The sequence below is a fragment of the Fringilla coelebs genome (assembly GCF_963513975.1).
Source record: "Fringilla coelebs genome assembly, chromosome: 14".
Taxonomy (NCBI): domain Eukaryota; kingdom Metazoa; phylum Chordata; class Aves; order Passeriformes; family Fringillidae; genus Fringilla; species Fringilla coelebs.
The window spans coordinates 1076231-1092829 of NC_140040.1; the positions used below are offsets into that span (position 1 = coordinate 1076231).

Genomic DNA, 16599 nt, shown 5'->3' on the forward strand with positions numbered 1-16599 from the left:
CACTGGGATTATCAACCTCCCTGCCATTCCAGGGCTCAGCGTGCTGCCCAGCCTCCAGCTTGAAGCCAGAGGTTTTGGTGGCCATAACTACAGGATCTCCCCAGTTTCCCTGAAAACTGGAGTGACATTTTATAGGCATCTTGATTATTTTCTGTGAAGCACTCCATCTCTGTGCTGTGGGACCAAAGTGTGGGTATTCAAAGGAGATTTGGGGGTGGATTCTACACTCTGTGGTTCATGATAAATTTTGGGTAACAGCAATAATTTATAAGGAAGTGTTTGGCTTTATTATTCCTTCCTACATTTGGATCAGAGGAAGAGGCCTCACTTACATGATTACATGCAATACAGGCTGGAGGCAGGGTAGCTGAATATAATACAAGAAACCCAGTCCTGTGATGAACTCACAGGCACAAGTGAGGATTTAATTTAATTTTTCCAAGTCTGGTCTGGTTGTCAGTTGAGAAACTTGTTGCAGCTTGAGGTGTCTTACAACTCAAAGGAGAGAACCCCGGGGTGTCAGTGCCTCTGCCTGCAGGCACGGGCTGAAGTGGAGATGATGTGTCCTAATTCCACACTGAAATAGAATCACACTAAAGCAAATTCAGAGCAGAGGAGGCAAGTTCATCATCACCCTTGGTTTCTCACATCTTTCTCCCGTGTGAGGCAGCCCCAGGCCCAGGCTCTCCGGGATGTGGAAAAGGCCCTTCAGATATTTGAGAGCACCAGGAAGATCCCAACCTCTGTGATAGAAGCCAGGTACTGTGTGCTTCTCAGCTCCCCCTGGGCTCAGCTGGACTAATAATAATAACAGCAACAGTAATTGTAGAAGCCAAGTCTGAATCAAAATAAAGAAACAAAAAAAATTGAGGATGTGAGCAAGGGAGGTTTGGGGAAGTTCTTCCCACTTCCTGAGGAGTCATCTCAATAGAGGATACTTGTGGGGAGAGTGAAAAAGCACATTCCCCTGTGCAAAAGTCCAAAATTATTACAATAAAAATCAAAATGAAAGAAATTAAAAACCATTGGCTAATCTGGACCTGGTTTGTCTGTGGGTATGCACCTTCCCATGAACATGTTGTATTTGCAGGAGCCAAATCAGCTCCTGAGGTGTGGAGATGGCACTTTGGACCTTTGGCACGGTTAACGCTTTGCTCTGTTTGTTTTCTCAGCATTTTCAGACGACCATATTACACTTCCTGGTTCCTTCCAGCTCTGCTCAGGCCCCGTGTGGTCAGTATTTGGCCTTTTTCTCTCCCCTCCATCAGCTCTGTGTGTGTGCACAGATAATTTGTCCCTGCCCTGCCTTTTCCTCTCTTGCAGCTCCCAAAAACCCCAGACGGACGAATGGCCTTTATAGACTCCCTAAAGAGGTATTCACACATCCCAGGGTGGTTTTCTGTGCTGCTGGGCTTTCTGTTTGGGACATTTGGTATCAGATTATCAGAGGCTTTGACACCTTGGTTACAACCAGCCTCTTGGCAGGGCTTGGTGGCTGGCAGGTTGTGCGTGGAGCAGCTCATCTGTGTAGTCTTCAGGTGTGTGATCAGTCCTCTGGCCACTGTGAAATCATTATTTAGGAGTCCCTCTGGCTCCAGGTCACACACATTTTTATGCAAATCTTGAAGGATACAGCTGAATGCAAAATTTCCCCAGGAATATGAGCTCCCTCTGTGAAAGGCTCTTTGGAGGGGACAAGGGGGGAGTGAAAGATGAGACTGAAATGTCTGCTAATGCTCAGGGGGCACCAGGGTGATGCCTCAGGAGGACACAGCTCCTCCCAGGACTCCAGCTTGCCCTGCCTGCATGTTTCAAAGTGCTTTTCTGCACTGCAGGAGCAGCTTCAGTTTACATCCAGTAGTTCCTCTGTAACCTCTCATGAAAGAGGAATGTTTGCAACACTGCCTGCAAATGAGGTGCTTGGCCCTGCCTTGTCATTCCAGTCTGGCTCTAAAATTAAAGGCTGGATCATTTAGTGAAATTAAAGTTGTGAGGGAAGCAGCTGAGTTCTGGGGAGCCTCGTGGGACGTGCTCTTAGCAGAGTGCCTGCCCTGCAGAGAGGAGGTCACACCTTGGTCTCAGCACGTTCATGTTTTACATCTGTGAATGCTGCATCTCACAGCTCACACTCTTCTGGGATCTTAGACATCAGCTAGATACGAAATGGGCATTAAAAGGTTAATTAATGAGATGTACAGTATTGGGTTTGTGTGTGCTGCACGTGTGCAATGCTTGCTGTGAGAGCCCTGGGTAGAAATCTCTGCCCCTCATGTCAGATGATTAAAAATGCTTCAGATGCTCTTTATGCTTCAGAGTCCCTCTAATTACATTTCACAGAAGGGCTGTTGTTTGTGCTTATTTAATAAAGGCAGTTTGTGGTTGTGCAGGGTAATAAATCTCTTCTTTTTCACAGAGCTGACAAAATACCTTCAAACTTGTACTCCACATACCTGCAAGCCTGTCATGCTATGAAAGAGAAGGTGTTACAAGGTAAAAAATGCAACATTTACTTATGGATCAATGTGAAATGGTAATTTTTCCACTGCTGCCCTCCTGAATCGAACATTTTCAAAGATTTATGGGTGAATAGGTATTTAATCCATTTAAATAGGTGTTAAGCCCTTTATGTTGTATCGAGCTGGTAAATTCTTACTCCTGCAATGACGTTTTCTGCCAGCCCTGCCTGGGTGGGATTTTTGCAGTGCCTGGGAGCCGTGTGCTGTGCTGAGGCTGCAGATGCTGCCTGAGCCTGAGCTGGCTGAATTCCACCCCAAATCCTTTCCATGAATCAGCATTTGCAGCCGGGGATTGCTGTGCTGGGAGCCTGCTGTGCTGATCCCTTGGGCAGTGACACTTGTGCTGTCTTGTGCTGCTGCCCTGGCATCCTCTTCTAAGAGGGGATTAGGGAGATCTGGGGGGGCAGGAGGGGCTGGGAAAGGGATTGCAGCTCCTGCTTTGCAGATGTTTGGGTGGGAGGTGAGCCCGGGCCCCACGGCTGCAGCTTTACTGGGCAGGGTTGTGGGTACTTAATGAGGATGTCTAATGAGGATATTGAATGAGCTCTGCTGTTCCTGTCAGCAGTGGGTGCTTCAAGCACACCTTCCAAGGGTTTGCACACGAGGCCCAGCACCTCGTTTTACAGCCAGTACCGGGGTCAGCCTTGGTCATTTGCTGTTCCTGCTGCTGGGGGATTCATTCCTGGCCCCTGTACAAGAAGCTGTTCCTGTCTAATGAACTCTGGGGGGGTTTGGGCTGTGGCAGTCGCTGCTGGCATCTCTTTCTAGTGGGAAAAGGAATTTCCTTTTATTCCTTCTTTTAAACGAGAAACCAGAGTAGCGTGGGACATCTGGAGAAGCTGATGCTGTATCCATGCTGTAATGTCTGTCTGCATTCTGAGCCTGACCCCAGTCTTGAGGACAGCAAATGTTTCTGTGAGGGGCAGAGCTAAAGGAAGTGGGAAGAAAACTCTGAAAACAAAACTTTTTTGCCTCTCGTCTTTAAAAACCGAATTCCTTTTTGCAACGAGGCATAAACCCATAAATTATTAATTAAATAGCACATTCTGAGTGTAAAAACAAAGCTCTGTGTGTGGCAGACTGACAGTTTGGGGCTTCGTTAGAGCTTCAGGAAAAGTAAATTCTGCTCCTGCAGAAAGTGCAGGCAGAGATTGCTGAATCCATTTCCTCTCCTCCTCATCCAGATGACTCCAAAGCAGAGCCCAGCCGTTCCAAGGAGCCTTTTGAGCAGCTGAAGGCTGAACTGGCTGAGCTCAGGACTCTGGTTGTGGAGCAGGCTCAGTGGGAAGGTATGAGGGAGTGCTTCTCCTTGTCCCAAAAGTGCCTGAATAAAGTGTGGCTGGTGCTGGCCAAAGGCACAGCAGGAGTTGCTGCCACGGGCACCTGGTAATCCTTCAGAGCTGATAATCCTTCCAGCTATGAATATGTACATGGTAGTGTCTGATGTATTCCTGCCTCATTTGGGGCTTATCTTTGTGACAATCACACCAATCTCTGCTGCCCCACTCCTGGGGCTCACCTGGTGGCTCTCCCTCTTTGGAAAGCATTTTCCCCTCTGGTGTGAAAACTGCTCCTGAGCTGTGTTGGTGATTGTATTGGTAAAAAAGAACCCTGTGGATGCTGATCCACTGTGTCCTAGCCGACATTTTTTGCTTATTAAAGCTTTTCCTAATGGACTTTTGACTCTGATTGATTAAAGTTTATATTGTTCTTGTTCTTGCTGCTGTGGGGGGTTGTGAACGTTTCACGCCTGCTCTCCCGGTCCCCTGTCCCCGCAGAGGTGGCAGCTCGGCTGGCCGTGGTTTCAGACAGACTCCGCCGTGCCCTGGGGGACAGCAGCGAGGACAGCGAGGCTGCTCCTGCCGATTCCCCGGTCCGGGTGGCCGTGCCTGCCCCGGGGCTGGCAGCCTGTCCCCAGAGTGTCCCTGCCCCGGGGCTGGCAGCCTGTCCCCAGAGTGTCCCTGCCCCGGGGCTGGCAGCCTGTCCCCAGAGCGTGAGTACCCGGGCTGGGTGGGGCTGGGCAGGGAAATGCATCTGCAGGGAAGGTGGGAGAGGCTGCATGTCTGCAGGAATTGCACTGCTCTTGTCTCCCTCGCCCTGCCCTGCACTGACTGTTCGGTGTTTTGACCACCTGGAAGTGGCTGGATGTTGGGATCTGGGGATGTTTTCTGAAAGGCTTTCCTCAGCAGCCTTGCCTGGGTGTTTGTTGTGTGCTGGGGTCATTCCTGGGCTGTTGTGGGCTTCATTTCCCACCCTTGGTGGCAGTGGATCTGTACGACTCGGAGTGAATCTCATTGACCAATTTGTTTCCTTGTTTTAATGTCAGGAAATGTAATGTACACAAAGCAGAAACCAGGCCGAGGCCTCCAGCCTGACAAGCAGCAATTAGCAGTGTGGGTTTCATTCCAGGTTTATTCCTGGTGCTCTTTATTTCAGGTTGTTGATCTCCTGCTGACATCATTCTGCCAAACCCTACTCGCTGCTTCCTCTTTCAACCCTCCCGACAGGTAAGATGGGAGTCCAAGAGCAGGAGAACCAAAACTGGGTGACAGCCAGAATTCCAGCCCTTGAGCAGGGCTGGGGAGGGACTCTGGCTGCTCCCAGCCCTGGTGCCAGGCTGGCAGTGCAGGTGAGGTGTCTGCACTCCCAGAACCAAGGCACTCTGAGGCACATGAGTGAATAGAACAAGTTTCTCTGATGCTACAGATCCCTTCAGCAACGTGCCCTTTGGCTCTCTGTGCTCTGTGCCAGGGGTTGAACACCCACAAACAGAGCTGGGGGCTTCAGCCCAGGCTGGGGATGGCACTGGAGCCAATCCCCTTGGTCCTGGACTTCCTTCCCCTGGCAGGGCTGGGTGGGTTCTGGCCTGGATCAGGAGCAGAGGCAGCAGTGCCTGCCCTGGAGCTGGAGCTCAGCTCCTCCTCCTCCTGGAGCCTGTAAACATCATGGGCAGCATGTCAGTGGAAAATCACTTTGTTGGGCAACAAGGGCGTGCTGAGGAGCTGGCTGGGCTCCCAGCTGCCCTCCCTGTGCCTGGGCAGCCAGGGCAGCCTTCCCTCTCTTGCACTGCTCTGCCCTGGAGCAGATGAATCACTGTTAAAACCCTGGCTGAGAACTCCCTGTGACAGACAGAGTCCCAGGAAACGGTGTCTGAGCACAGCTCCCACCTGGCCTGCTCTGAGGATGGGTTTTTCTTATCTGGGTGGGAAAATCCCAGGGCCCCATCACAGCAACTCCTTCTTGCTTCGTGTTTTGATGCCATTTATTGCCCAGCCTCTGTTTGCCTGCGCCCCAGGCAGCTCCTCCTGTCCTTATTGTCACCTCAGAGGCCGCCGTGGCCATGTGAGATGCCAGCAAGGGTTTGAGATGCACACAATGCCATCCACTGGGGCAGGGCTCTCTGCTCAGGGACCCCTGAGTGCCCCTTGCCCTGAGCCCTGCCTGGAATGACGATTGTGCTGTGTTTACAGACAGGCCTGGAGCAGCTCCAGGGTGTTTAAGCATCTTTAATGACCTGTTCCTGTGCTGGGGATGGATTTAATGAGCTTGTGGTTTCCCCTGCTGCAGGCAGGGCCCGTGCCTCTCCCTGCTGGTGAAGATGATGTGTGGACACAGGAATCTCCTGCCTGCACTCCTGGGCAGGCTCTGCCAGCTCATCCATCACCAGGTCAGCTTCCCAGCCAGCCATCCTGCACAATTCCATCCTGCTCCATTTCCTGACCTGGGGGGCATGGACCTGTCTGGGCTGCACTGTGGGGGGACTTCACTGCCATCCAAAAAAAAAAAAACCCTCCAAAAATACCCTCTTTTGGTCAGGGAGTATGAAGCAGCCCTCAGGAACACGAGGAGAATTTTTCCCCAGAGAAACATTGCTTGTGGAAGGTTAATGCAGTCTGAGACATTTGAACAGAAGCTAAAATGGGCAAGTTTAGGGAAGAGACAAAAGAAAAATGGTAGAATGCTTCATTCCTGAGCTTGCACGTTGAATAATTCAGTTGTAAAAGTTTAAAAATAAAATGAAGATACTCCTGTCTGGGCTGCAGCAGTGCATGGCTTTGCTGTTGAAGAATTGCTTGGTTTATTCCCTCTACCCTGTGATACTGCAAGGGTGAACAGAACAGGCTGATAGATGAAATTAGCTGTCAGAGAGGCTAAAAAGCCTTGAGAATGCCCAAACCTGAATTTACAGTGAATTATTTCAGGTTGCTGCACTACAGAAACCTCCAGTTCTGCTGTGGGTTATCTCTCATCTGCTGGGGATCAGAAGCAATGTTCTGCTCCTTCACTGAGTGTTTTCAGAAAGGTGTTTTGGTACAGAAAAAGGTTTTTCAGCCAGGTGTTTTGGTACAAAATGTTACAATAATACAAGTGAAGTATTACAGTGTCAAATACAAAAATTTAAAATGTTACAATGAGATAAAAGGTAAGAATTTTACCAATGAAATGTTACAAAGTTACCAAAAATATCTTTCCTGCCCTTCACTTTTTTTACCTTCCAGGGCCCTTCCCTCGCTGCTGCTCACATTTTAGGCCTGGCAGCTTTTGTGGTCCACTTAAGCGAATGCAGAGCTTTAATTCCTGGAGTGGAAGCCAATTTTGGGGCCACTCAGGCTGGTCCTGGAAAGGCCCTTTCTGTCTTGGAGTACTGGAGCTCCTTGCTGGTGTGCAGGACAGAAGAATCCTTTGCCTTCTGCTTGAGGTGAGATGGGGCATCCAGCCCCTCCCTGCTCCCCCAGGTTTTTGGGATGCTGGGAAGGCTCCCCTGGAGGATTTCCAGAGCTGGTGGAGGTTGAACCCACCAGACAATGCAGTTCTTTCCTTTTCTCTCTCAGGTTTTGCACTGCAGCAGCAGCTTACCTGATGTGCAAGTTTTCATCCCGCTCTCATGAAGATTTTTGTGCCTTGATTCCTCCTGGCCTGCTTAAAAAGGTAAAAGGGGAAAAGTTTTGCTGTAATTTATGAGAAAGTTCAGTCTCAGCCCAGCTTCCTGCTGCAGGTCCCTGTGCAAATGTCACTGTCACCAAGAAAACAGTGTGGAAATACATCTCTGTGCCTCCCCTCTTAGCTCTGGGTGCCTCTGCTCCTTGGGCAGCTGCACACAAGCAGAGCTGGCTCTGGAGCAGCCACTGTGGTTTGATTCCAGCTGCAGTCCCTCCTGCAGGATTTGCAGTTTTTATTCCAGCTGCAGTACCTTGTGCAGGATGAGCTGTTGTTATTCCAGCTGCAGCCCCCCTGTTTTTATTCCAGCTGCAGCCCCTCCTGTTGTTATTCCAGCTGCAGCCCCTCCTGTTGTTATTCCAGCTGCAGCCCCTCCTGTTTTTATTCCAGCTGCAGCCCCCCTGTTTTTATTCCAGCTGCAGCCCTCCTGTTTTTATTCCAGCTGCAGCCCCTCCTGTTGTTATTCCAGCTGCAGCCCCTCCTGTTGTTATTCCAGCTGCAGCCCCCCTGTTTTTATTCCAGCTGCAGCCCCTCCTGTTTTATTCCAGCTGCAGCCCACCTGTTTTTATTCCAGCTGCAGCCCCCCTGTTTTTATTCCAGCTGCAGCCCCCCTGTTTTTATTCCAGCTGCAGCCCCCCTGTTTTTATTCCAGCTGCAGCCCCCCCTGTTTTATTCCAGCTGCAGCCCCCCTGTTTTTATTCCAGCTGCAGCCCCTCCTGTTTTTATTCCAGCTGCAGCCCCCCCTGTTTTTATTCCAGCTGCAGTTCCTGGTGCCACGGCTGAGCTTGGAGGCTCGGGGAGTTCTGTGTGAGGAGGCCAAAAGTGCCCTGAGCTGGAGTTCCCTGTCCTGCCCCTCTCTGAACTACAGGAGAGCCAGCCTGTGCTTGTGGAGGCAAGCAGGCTTCCAGGAGCTCTTGAAGGAAAAGGCATTCCAGGTATAAATCTTTTCCATCACCCAAATTCACCCTCTAATTCTCGCTTTTTTAGATCTGCCCTTTGCAGTTTCCTTATTGGTGATCAAAAGATTCTTGTAAGAACTGAATGCCTGAAAGTAAGAGCTAAATACCTGAAAAGTTGTCTGGCAGCTGAGTCATGTGGGCTGGGTGTTGTTTGATGGGGATGATAAGGTGGAAGGAGAAAACCAGAGGTAAAACTTTTGTGTCCTACTTCTTGGAAAGGCTTGGCAAGCTACAGAAGTTGAGGAACTGCAGAGCAAAGGCCTGTGCATCACCCTGGCTCCCTGCTGTGCTCTCTGGGAAGTGGTGGAGAGGCAAACAACTGGAAATCCTTGCTTTTCTGGTGCTTTGTGTAAACAGCACAACCCTGAGCCAGCCTGGGCTGCCTGGCTCAGCCTGGCTCAAACCACCCCAGCCGTTCCCTTTGTACCACCCTTGCAAAGATTTGACAGTCTCTCTTTTTTTAACCTACTTCCTCTAAAACCAGTTTGTCTCCATGCAGAGGGGCTGGTGGTGTTCCTAGAATGACTCCTGGTGCACACCGTGTGTCCCAACCTCTCTTGGGTGCTCACCCTGTCTGACTGAGGGGCTTGGCTCACTTTGCCTTCGTTTCTAACAACAGGAGTTCATCCTGGTGCCTGGGCCTGGAGGTGCTCAGTGTGTTTGGGAATGCCAGAGGAGGGGGGTGTGAGCCAGGCTTTATGGGCTTCCCATGAGGGTTTGAAGGCCAGCAGGGTTTTTTTAAAGTTTTTTTATAAGAGAAACAGCACAGGAACTTCCTTGGGTTGATGTCTCTTGTTTCATATCTCCCAATCCACATGGGATTGTGTCTGGAGATGAAGTGGGGTGGGTTTTATGCTGGGCAGCAGGTGGCTGCTCTGCACAAGTTATTTCCCTTGCTGTGCTTCCCTGCTCCTAAATCCTGGCTTTTCCCAGCTGTCTTTCAGAGAGTGGCTGCTGATGGAGCTGGAGGTGTGCCCTGAAAAGGACATTCTCTCTGCTTCAGAGAGGTGAGGACAAGGGGCTCTGCTGGAAAGGGGATAGTCCAGGAGTGTCCCATCAAAATTAGGGAAAAGCACTGAGGATCAGGAAGTGAAGGAGCAGTTGCTGCAGGATACAAATGCCTGATGCCTGCTGTGGTTTGTCCTGAGCTCAGGCACTGCTGGAATGAGGTGTGTGTGTGGGTTTGCACTCAAGCCAGGCCAGCTTGGAGCAGCCTGCTCTGCTGGAAGGTGTCCCTGCCGTGGCAGGGGTGGGACTGCATGGCCTGGAAGGTCATTTCCAACCCAAACCACCCCATGGTTCTGGGGGGCTCACCCTGCATGTGCAGCCCTTCCAAGCCACTTGTCACTTGTCCCTGATTCTGGAAGCCAGAGCTGGGTGGGGTCTGCTGGAGGACTCCTTGTGTCTGCACTTCCCTGGAGCTTTCATCTGAGCTCACATCACTCACCACTCTTGATGTGTGAGCTTCCCTCTACATCAAGGGAAGGGCACCATTCCAACAGATTTCCTCCTGTTCCACACTGCAGACAGGATTTCCATCACTGGGCCATCTATCAGAGGTACCTTCCTGCACCTTCTGCTGCTGGTGGCTGTGATGGAGACCTGGAGAAGGCCTGTGGAGTCATCCTCAATGCCATCCTGGATTCCTCTCAGAGGTATTCAGGGCCATGTGGTGGTGGCCCTGGGAGCTGGTCCCTCCCTGGGGCTGGGGAAGCCGTTCCCTGCTGCTCTGGCTGGAGGGGCAGTGGGAGGTGGCCCTGTGTGACTCACAAGCATCTGCTGTGGGTGGCAGAGGTCTGGGGCTGCAGCCACAGAGAGGGCCTGTCTGGCTGTCTTTTTAAAGTTGACTTTGTACTCAGCTTTGTGTGGCCAGACAAGCCCCAGTGCCCCGGGGGAGTGGCTGGGGCTGGAAAATGAGGAGGGAGCTTAGAGGAGAGCCACTGTCTCAGCTCCAGCTTATTTATGGCACAATGTTTGAGCTCTGTGTTCATCTGAAGCATCTGACTGTGCTTGAGCCGTGCTTCCCCCGGGCTGGCAGGGCAGCACCTCCCTCCTGTGTCCCCAGGTTCAGGCTGGACCCGGGGGGCCGTGCCCGGCCGCGGACGTCGCTGAGCCCCGAGATCCTCTGCAGGCTGCAGGTGATTTCAGGCTGGGGGCTGGCTGCTTAGTGCTTGAGCTTGACCAAAGCACCCCCTGACTCCTCGCTGTTGGCAAGGCTCTGAGCTGTCAGCTGGGGTGTGGGGGCTGAGAGAGGTTTTTCTTGTTGGTCTCTGGTTGCCTCAGAGACACAAAGGGGGTTTGGGAGCAGCCTGGTGCGTGGCCCTCACTGGTTTCCCCACCACCCTGTTCAGGAGCTGGTGCTGGAGCTGAGGTGCAGGCCAAAGCTGCTCCCTGGCTGCTCAGCTGCCCCGAGACACTTCCTGTTTGAGCTCCTCCAGGGAAGGCTGACAGGCAGAGACCCAGAGCATGGATCTGCTCTGGGAGAGCAGCTCTGGAGGCAGCAGGAGCTGCTGCTGCACAGGAGGTAAGAGCAGGCCTGAGCACTGGGGGTGCCTCCAGGGCAGGCTGGGGTGTGCAGGGTCCTCCCCTCTGCTTCCACAGCAAGTGACAAGGACACTGCATGTCCTGGGGACAGCCTTGCAAGGGATCCTTATTCCCTGGCACCCACTGGAATTAGCTGTGTGCTTGTTTCCATGTGCCATCTTGGGCTGCCAGCTGCCCTGGGTGTCACACACCTGCCTGGGAGGCTGCTTGTCCCCCTGACAGTAACCTCAGCTCTCCTTCTTCCCTGCCCAAGGATTCTGCTCGGGCTCCCTGCATCCACCCTGGTCACCACGTGCTGGAAAGGGAACAAAGCAGTGCTGGACTGTGACAGCTTCTTTTGTTTTGTGAACTCTGAGCTGGTAGGTGTTGTGAGCCAAATGGTGATTGCTCGTTGCTAAATGCTCTAGATAAAGATTAAATTTGAATTTAGGGGAGGAGGTCACGTCCAAACTGCCCAGAAAAGGTGTGGCTGCCCCATCCCTGGAAGTGTTCTAGACCAGGTTGGAGCAGCCTGGTCTATGGAAGGTGTTCCTGCCCATGGTTCCTCCCAACCCAAATCATTCCACGATTCTGTGACTTTTGGTTTCATTCATTTGGAATTGTGGTGGCGTTTGACACTATTAAGAGCAAATCCTTGGGAGTCACTTTGTTTGGTGGTGTGGGTTACAGACCAGCTTGCAGCGCTTCTGTGGAGGCCTGGGAGGGGCTGGGCATGAGCCCTTCTGCAATCCCTCTCTCATGCCAGGGCCTTGAACTGTTTGGCTGAAGAGTGAGAGCCTCCCCATCCTCCTGAGAAACATCAGGGCCATCCCTGCAGCTTTCTGGCAGAAGGTCATTTGACTTGCAGGTCCCTCAGGACCCTGCTTTGTGCTCCCTGGAGAGCTGATTTCTATTTATTCATCCTGGCTGGCCTTTCCAGGCCTCCTGTGCTGTCACACTGGGCACAGCCAGTTCCTCTGCTCCCCCAGGACTGCGACCCCGTCTGCTGCTGGGGGCAGGGGCTGCGCAGCCCAGCTCCCTGGGACCCCCTTCCACCAGCTGAGCTGGTGCTCAGCACTCACAGGGTGGCTCTGCCCTGGCTGAGCCCCAAGATGCTCTTAGGCAATCCTGTTCCAAAGAGAAGGAGTGATGGTTTTGTTGGTTTTGTTTCCCTGCCCTTGTGTTCCTGCAGAAGAACGTCAGCTCCAGGGGGTACGCGCTCTCCTACGACATCACCGCTCACTTCTTCAGGGTAATTCTGCTTCTCTCCTCTGCCTCCTGGCCCTGCCGAGCCTTCCCCCTGGCACACGAGGTGCAGGAGGAGCTCTCCTCCTTTGCACCCTCCCTTTGAGAACTCTTGGTGCAATTCCGATCAGAGCAGCATCCAGGAAAGTGAGGGGGAGCAGCAGGAGGAGGCGGTGCTGGAGCTGAATTTCAATACAATGCAGCAGAGCTGCTGGGGGAGGAGCTGCTGGCGGAGGTTTCTTTTGCTGAGCCGTGCTGACCCCTACAGTTGTCTCTGATTAGTTTCCACAGCTCAGCACAGAGGGATGTGTGGAGCCATCCTGTCGCTTGTCCTCTTGCAGGGCCTGCTGAGTGCCAGCCTGGACTGTGAGGATGCAGCAGAAGGGGTCAACGAGGCCCTGGCCACGTGTCAAACCAAGTGTCCCGTGGTGCTCCTCTCTGCAGCGGTGACTGATCTCCTTTTGGTGCTCTGATCTGGGGGAAATCCAGTGCCAGCTCGGAGGGCTGGTGTTAAACACTATCCACCTGTGTAACACTCAACAGAAACTCCCAAAGCCTTTGGAAATGGGCAGGGTGATTTGAGCCCTGGGTACCACTGACCCAGCCCTGGGTACCACTGATCCCAGCCATAGGGGCTGTGTCAGAGTGGGAGGCTTGTCCCGGTCTCTGATGCACTGTGTGGGCTGGTTGTTACATCCCAGCAACCAAACTGCCCCAAATCCCAGGTTTTATTCTCTCTGCTGTGTGAAACTCCCTGTGTGCAGTTTTACACAGGGATCCATGTTTTGGTGCACGTGTTGGGCTTGGCCATCAGCACCTTGGTGGAGCAGCTCTGTCATTGTGGCTGCTCCTCCAGAGGAGTGCCAGGGCACCCTGGTGTGACCACGGTCACAACCAACCCTCTGCACTTCCAGGATGTGAAATCTCTCCTGTTTCTGATGTGTGCATGTACAGCTTGGGCTTTTTCACTGAGGAGAGGACAAGAACCCCTTTCTCTGAGTCCCTGGCTGCACCTGACTGCAAGCACTCAGCCCCCCACCACTAATGCTGCTGTTCCCTTCTCTGTCCCCAGCTCTGGTGGCCGAGGCTGGAGCCAGCACTTTGCTCTCAGTGGAACAGACTCTCTGGGGCTCCACTTGCAGAAGAACTGGCCAGGCTGAGGGGCTGGCACAGCTCAGCCTCCAGGTGTGTGTGAGGGATGGAGCAGGGAGCTGCTCACCTGGGCTGAGGCTTGCAGGTCAGCTCCAGACAGACTCCTCTGGAGGGCTGCAACTCAGAATGGCTGAGGATGGTTTAGTCTGGCCCTGTGTGTGGTGTGGGTCCTTCCCTTAAGGACGAGGGAGTCTCTGCAGAGGAGGCTGGAAGGCAGAGCCCTGGTTAGGCAAAGCCTCAGCACGGTCTTGAGTCATTCCCAGGAGTGCCACACCCTTTGCTCCCTGGACTGGGGGAATCTGGGCTCCTGAAGCTGCTCCCTGGCTGCTTCCTTCTTTACCTCTCCCTACACTGTCAGTGCCCTGCAGCTTTTCTCCAGAAGCTGGGAATTTATGTAAGAATCTCCTTGCAGGTTATGGCAGGTGATAATCACATGCTTCTGTAGTACAGAGTCACTGCCTGTCCAACTGCTGATAAAAGAGATTTGAGAATGCTTCTGTCTGCTCCTAGACTTTGGCTTTTTTACAGCTGTCTCCATGTAGCATCATTCTCCAAAATGAAGAGAATGATTTATTTTCTTGTCCTATGAAGAGAATGATTTATTTTCTTGTCCCAGTCACAATTTCCACCTTTGCCCAAGTCCCCAGTTTCCCCCTCATTCACAGCAGGGCTTTTCCCCCTTTTTTACCTGCACACCCATGACATGCCTGTTCTGTTTCCCAGGTTCCTCTGCTCAGGAGCAGCTTTCCCTGTCTCTGACCCTCCTTGGCTCTCAGCTGCCTTCCTCCACGGGGCCATCCTGCAGCAGTCTCCACCAGGACGAGGGACAGAGGCACTGGAGAGGCTGGGGACTGATGCAGAGCAGGCAAGGCTGGGTGCACTCCATCCCTCTGCTCTCCCCTACACCTGACAACAGAAAGAGGAGGTCTCTAACTGGGAGGAGTTGTCCTGAGATAGTGCTGCACCCCTGGTAATCCCAGTTGGGAAATCTTGCTGGTGGATAGTTGATAAAAGGTGGCCGTAAATTGCCAGTTGCTAAATTCTTATCCTCAAGGCAAAGTTGTTCCAAGCTTAAACTTTTACCTCAGATTCTGGCTCCTGGGAAGGCTGTTCAACAGCTGCTTTGAAAACTGGAGCTGGAGAGAGCCCTGCAGAAAGGGAGAGCTCGATCCATGGCGTGCCAGGACTCCCTCCAACAGGAGCAGTCCTCGTGGATTTTAGCTTGGGCAGCTTGGCTGGGAAGTTGAGGAGATGCAGGAAGTTTGTGAGACAGCAGTGCAGGCATTTTAAGGGCTCTGGGAAGTTGTGCTGGGATTCCCAGAGACAGATTTCCTGAGGGTTTTCCCAAGTCTGGTGCAGGAAGTGGCTCAGGCTGTCCCTCAGTGCGAGGGGAGATCTCTGAGGCTCTGCTGAGGAGGAGGCTGGGCTGCTGCCCTGCAGGTCTGCCTCTGATTTTCCAGGGAAGAGCCAGGGTCTGAGCTCAGCCTGGGGAGTGTCCCTGTGCCAGAGGGACACAGGTGACAGTGCTGAAGCAGAACCTGGGCCTCAGGTTTGCTCTGGAGGTTTTCTTGCTGCAGGCAGCAGCTCCTGTTCCTGTGGGGCTGACTCCCCCACTGATTGTACTGGGCTGGAGCCAGAAGCTGCCAGTCAGGAACTGGTGTCACTGAGGGCACCTGGCACACAGGGAACAGCTGCAGCCCTCACCTCTGAGCTCCTGGAGGGTGCCAGGGGCAGTGAGAACCGTGGCAGGGCTGGGGGTACCTGGTCCCAGCAGGTGAAACGCTCTGTGGTTCATCAGGTCCAGGCTGGGAGCACACCTGGGGAAATGTTGTTATTCCCTGACTGGAAAGGCCAAGTTCCAAGTCACCACTGCAGCACAACTGACAGGCAGCCTCTTTTCCTTGCAGCTCCTTGTTGCTCTGCTGTTCTTCTCAGTCCTGGATCTCATCTCAGCCAGAATAGCACCAAAGGTGAGTTCAGCCCCAGGGAGCTCTCATGGCACTGGATGTGTCTGATCAGCTTGGTTTGCTGCCCAAAAATGCTTTGTGGCAGCACTGGGAAGGCTGGGAGCTTGTTCTGCCAGGAGGAAGGGATCAGCAACACCCCAGACAAGCCTGCAGAAAGCCCTTCTGTTCCCATCAGATTAAACCTGGCTTTTCCTCTCACTGACGTTATCTCCCCTTTCAACACTTTTATTTCTCCTGCTGGATGATTTATTATTTCCAGTTTGCACATCAGACTTTGCACCTCCCAGGTAGTGCAGGAACCTCGTGTCTCACTCAGCTTCTGTGCAGCATCTCACATCTGTCAGATGATGTTTTTCCTCAGGCTGGAATGTGGTACATCATGGCAGAAGGGCTGCCCAGGAAGGAGGGACATTATTTTCCAAATGGTTTAATGCTATTTGTGAAGGAGCAAAGATGACAGGCTGCTTCCAGCAGCTGCCTGCCCTGAGCATCCTGCTGCCTGGGAAGGCTCGTTTCTGTCCCTTTGCTGTCACCTCAGCTTTGAAGTGCAGCCAGCTGGGGAGTCACCTCACAGATGGGATCAGGGAGCAGATTCAAGGCACAAATAACCACTTGGTCTCAGTCTGCCCTTGGGGGAGTCTGGGGGAAGAGCCAGGGAGGAGGGAAATATCCTGAGCAGACAGGGCTGGGAGGATAATCCATGTGAAATGAGTAATGAAAGAAGAAACCCCACATTAATCCCAAGAGATGTTGTCACCAGAAAGGTCAGAGGTGCTGCTCCAGTGGGGTGGGTGCAGGATGTGCAGTAGTCTCTTGGTTAATCCAGGTTGGATGGGGCTTGGAGCAGCCTGGTCTAGTGGAAGGTGTCCCTGCCCATGACAGAGGGATGGAATTGGATGATCTTTAAGGTCCCTTCCAACCCAAACCATTCCCTGGTGCAGCCTTGCCCTCTCTCAGTGGAGCCCTGGGCTGGCCTGGTTTGGTGAGGAAGGCACAGCCTTGCTCTGGTGCCCAATTCCCCTGGGGGAATCCAGGCTGCCAGGTGAGGGAAAGACTTGGGGAGAATTCTTCAGGTCCTTTAGCAGAGCATTTCATGTGCAGCCTCCTGTGGGGGCTCCTCCCTGCTCTGATGCAACCTCAGCCCAAGAGCAATGAGACCAGACCTGTCCTTTCTGACCCCCAGGAAGGAGTGGATTTCCAGACATCTCTGGAATGGTCCCTGCAGATCCTGCAGTGCCTGCAGGGGAGGAGCACATCCTGGCCACTGCTCTTCCATTCAGCAGAGGGAGGTGAGTCCTG

At 52.8% G+C, this 16599-nt stretch overlaps 1 protein-coding gene across 1 annotated transcript in view; it reads left to right on the top strand.

Moving 5' to 3' along the window:
• Positions 1-16599, top strand: part of FANCA (FA complementation group A) — a gene marked incomplete at its 5' end in the record, with an annotated part of 32527 nt that overhangs the window by 13452 nt on the left and 2476 nt on the right. Inside the window, 22 exons of the mRNA XM_084214861.1 lie at positions 671-759; positions 1173-1233; positions 1324-1373; positions 2414-2490; positions 3701-3805; positions 4295-4437; positions 4953-5023; positions 6084-6183; positions 7016-7215; positions 7349-7445; positions 8213-8389; positions 9347-9420; positions 9940-10068; positions 10485-10551; positions 10765-10937; positions 11211-11316; positions 12129-12188; positions 12523-12627; positions 13254-13366; positions 14057-14198; positions 15241-15303; positions 16484-16589. Coding sequence (XP_084070987.1) covers positions 671-759; positions 1173-1233; positions 1324-1373; positions 2414-2490; positions 3701-3805; positions 4295-4437; positions 4953-5023; positions 6084-6183; positions 7016-7215; positions 7349-7445; positions 8213-8389; positions 9347-9420; positions 9940-10068; positions 10485-10551; positions 10765-10937; positions 11211-11316; positions 12129-12188; positions 12523-12627; positions 13254-13366; positions 14057-14198; positions 15241-15303; positions 16484-16589 — 2308 coding nt within the window. The remainder of the gene's footprint in view (positions 1-670; positions 760-1172; positions 1234-1323; positions 1374-2413; positions 2491-3700; positions 3806-4294; positions 4438-4952; positions 5024-6083; positions 6184-7015; positions 7216-7348; positions 7446-8212; positions 8390-9346; positions 9421-9939; positions 10069-10484; positions 10552-10764; positions 10938-11210; positions 11317-12128; positions 12189-12522; positions 12628-13253; positions 13367-14056; positions 14199-15240; positions 15304-16483; positions 16590-16599) is intronic.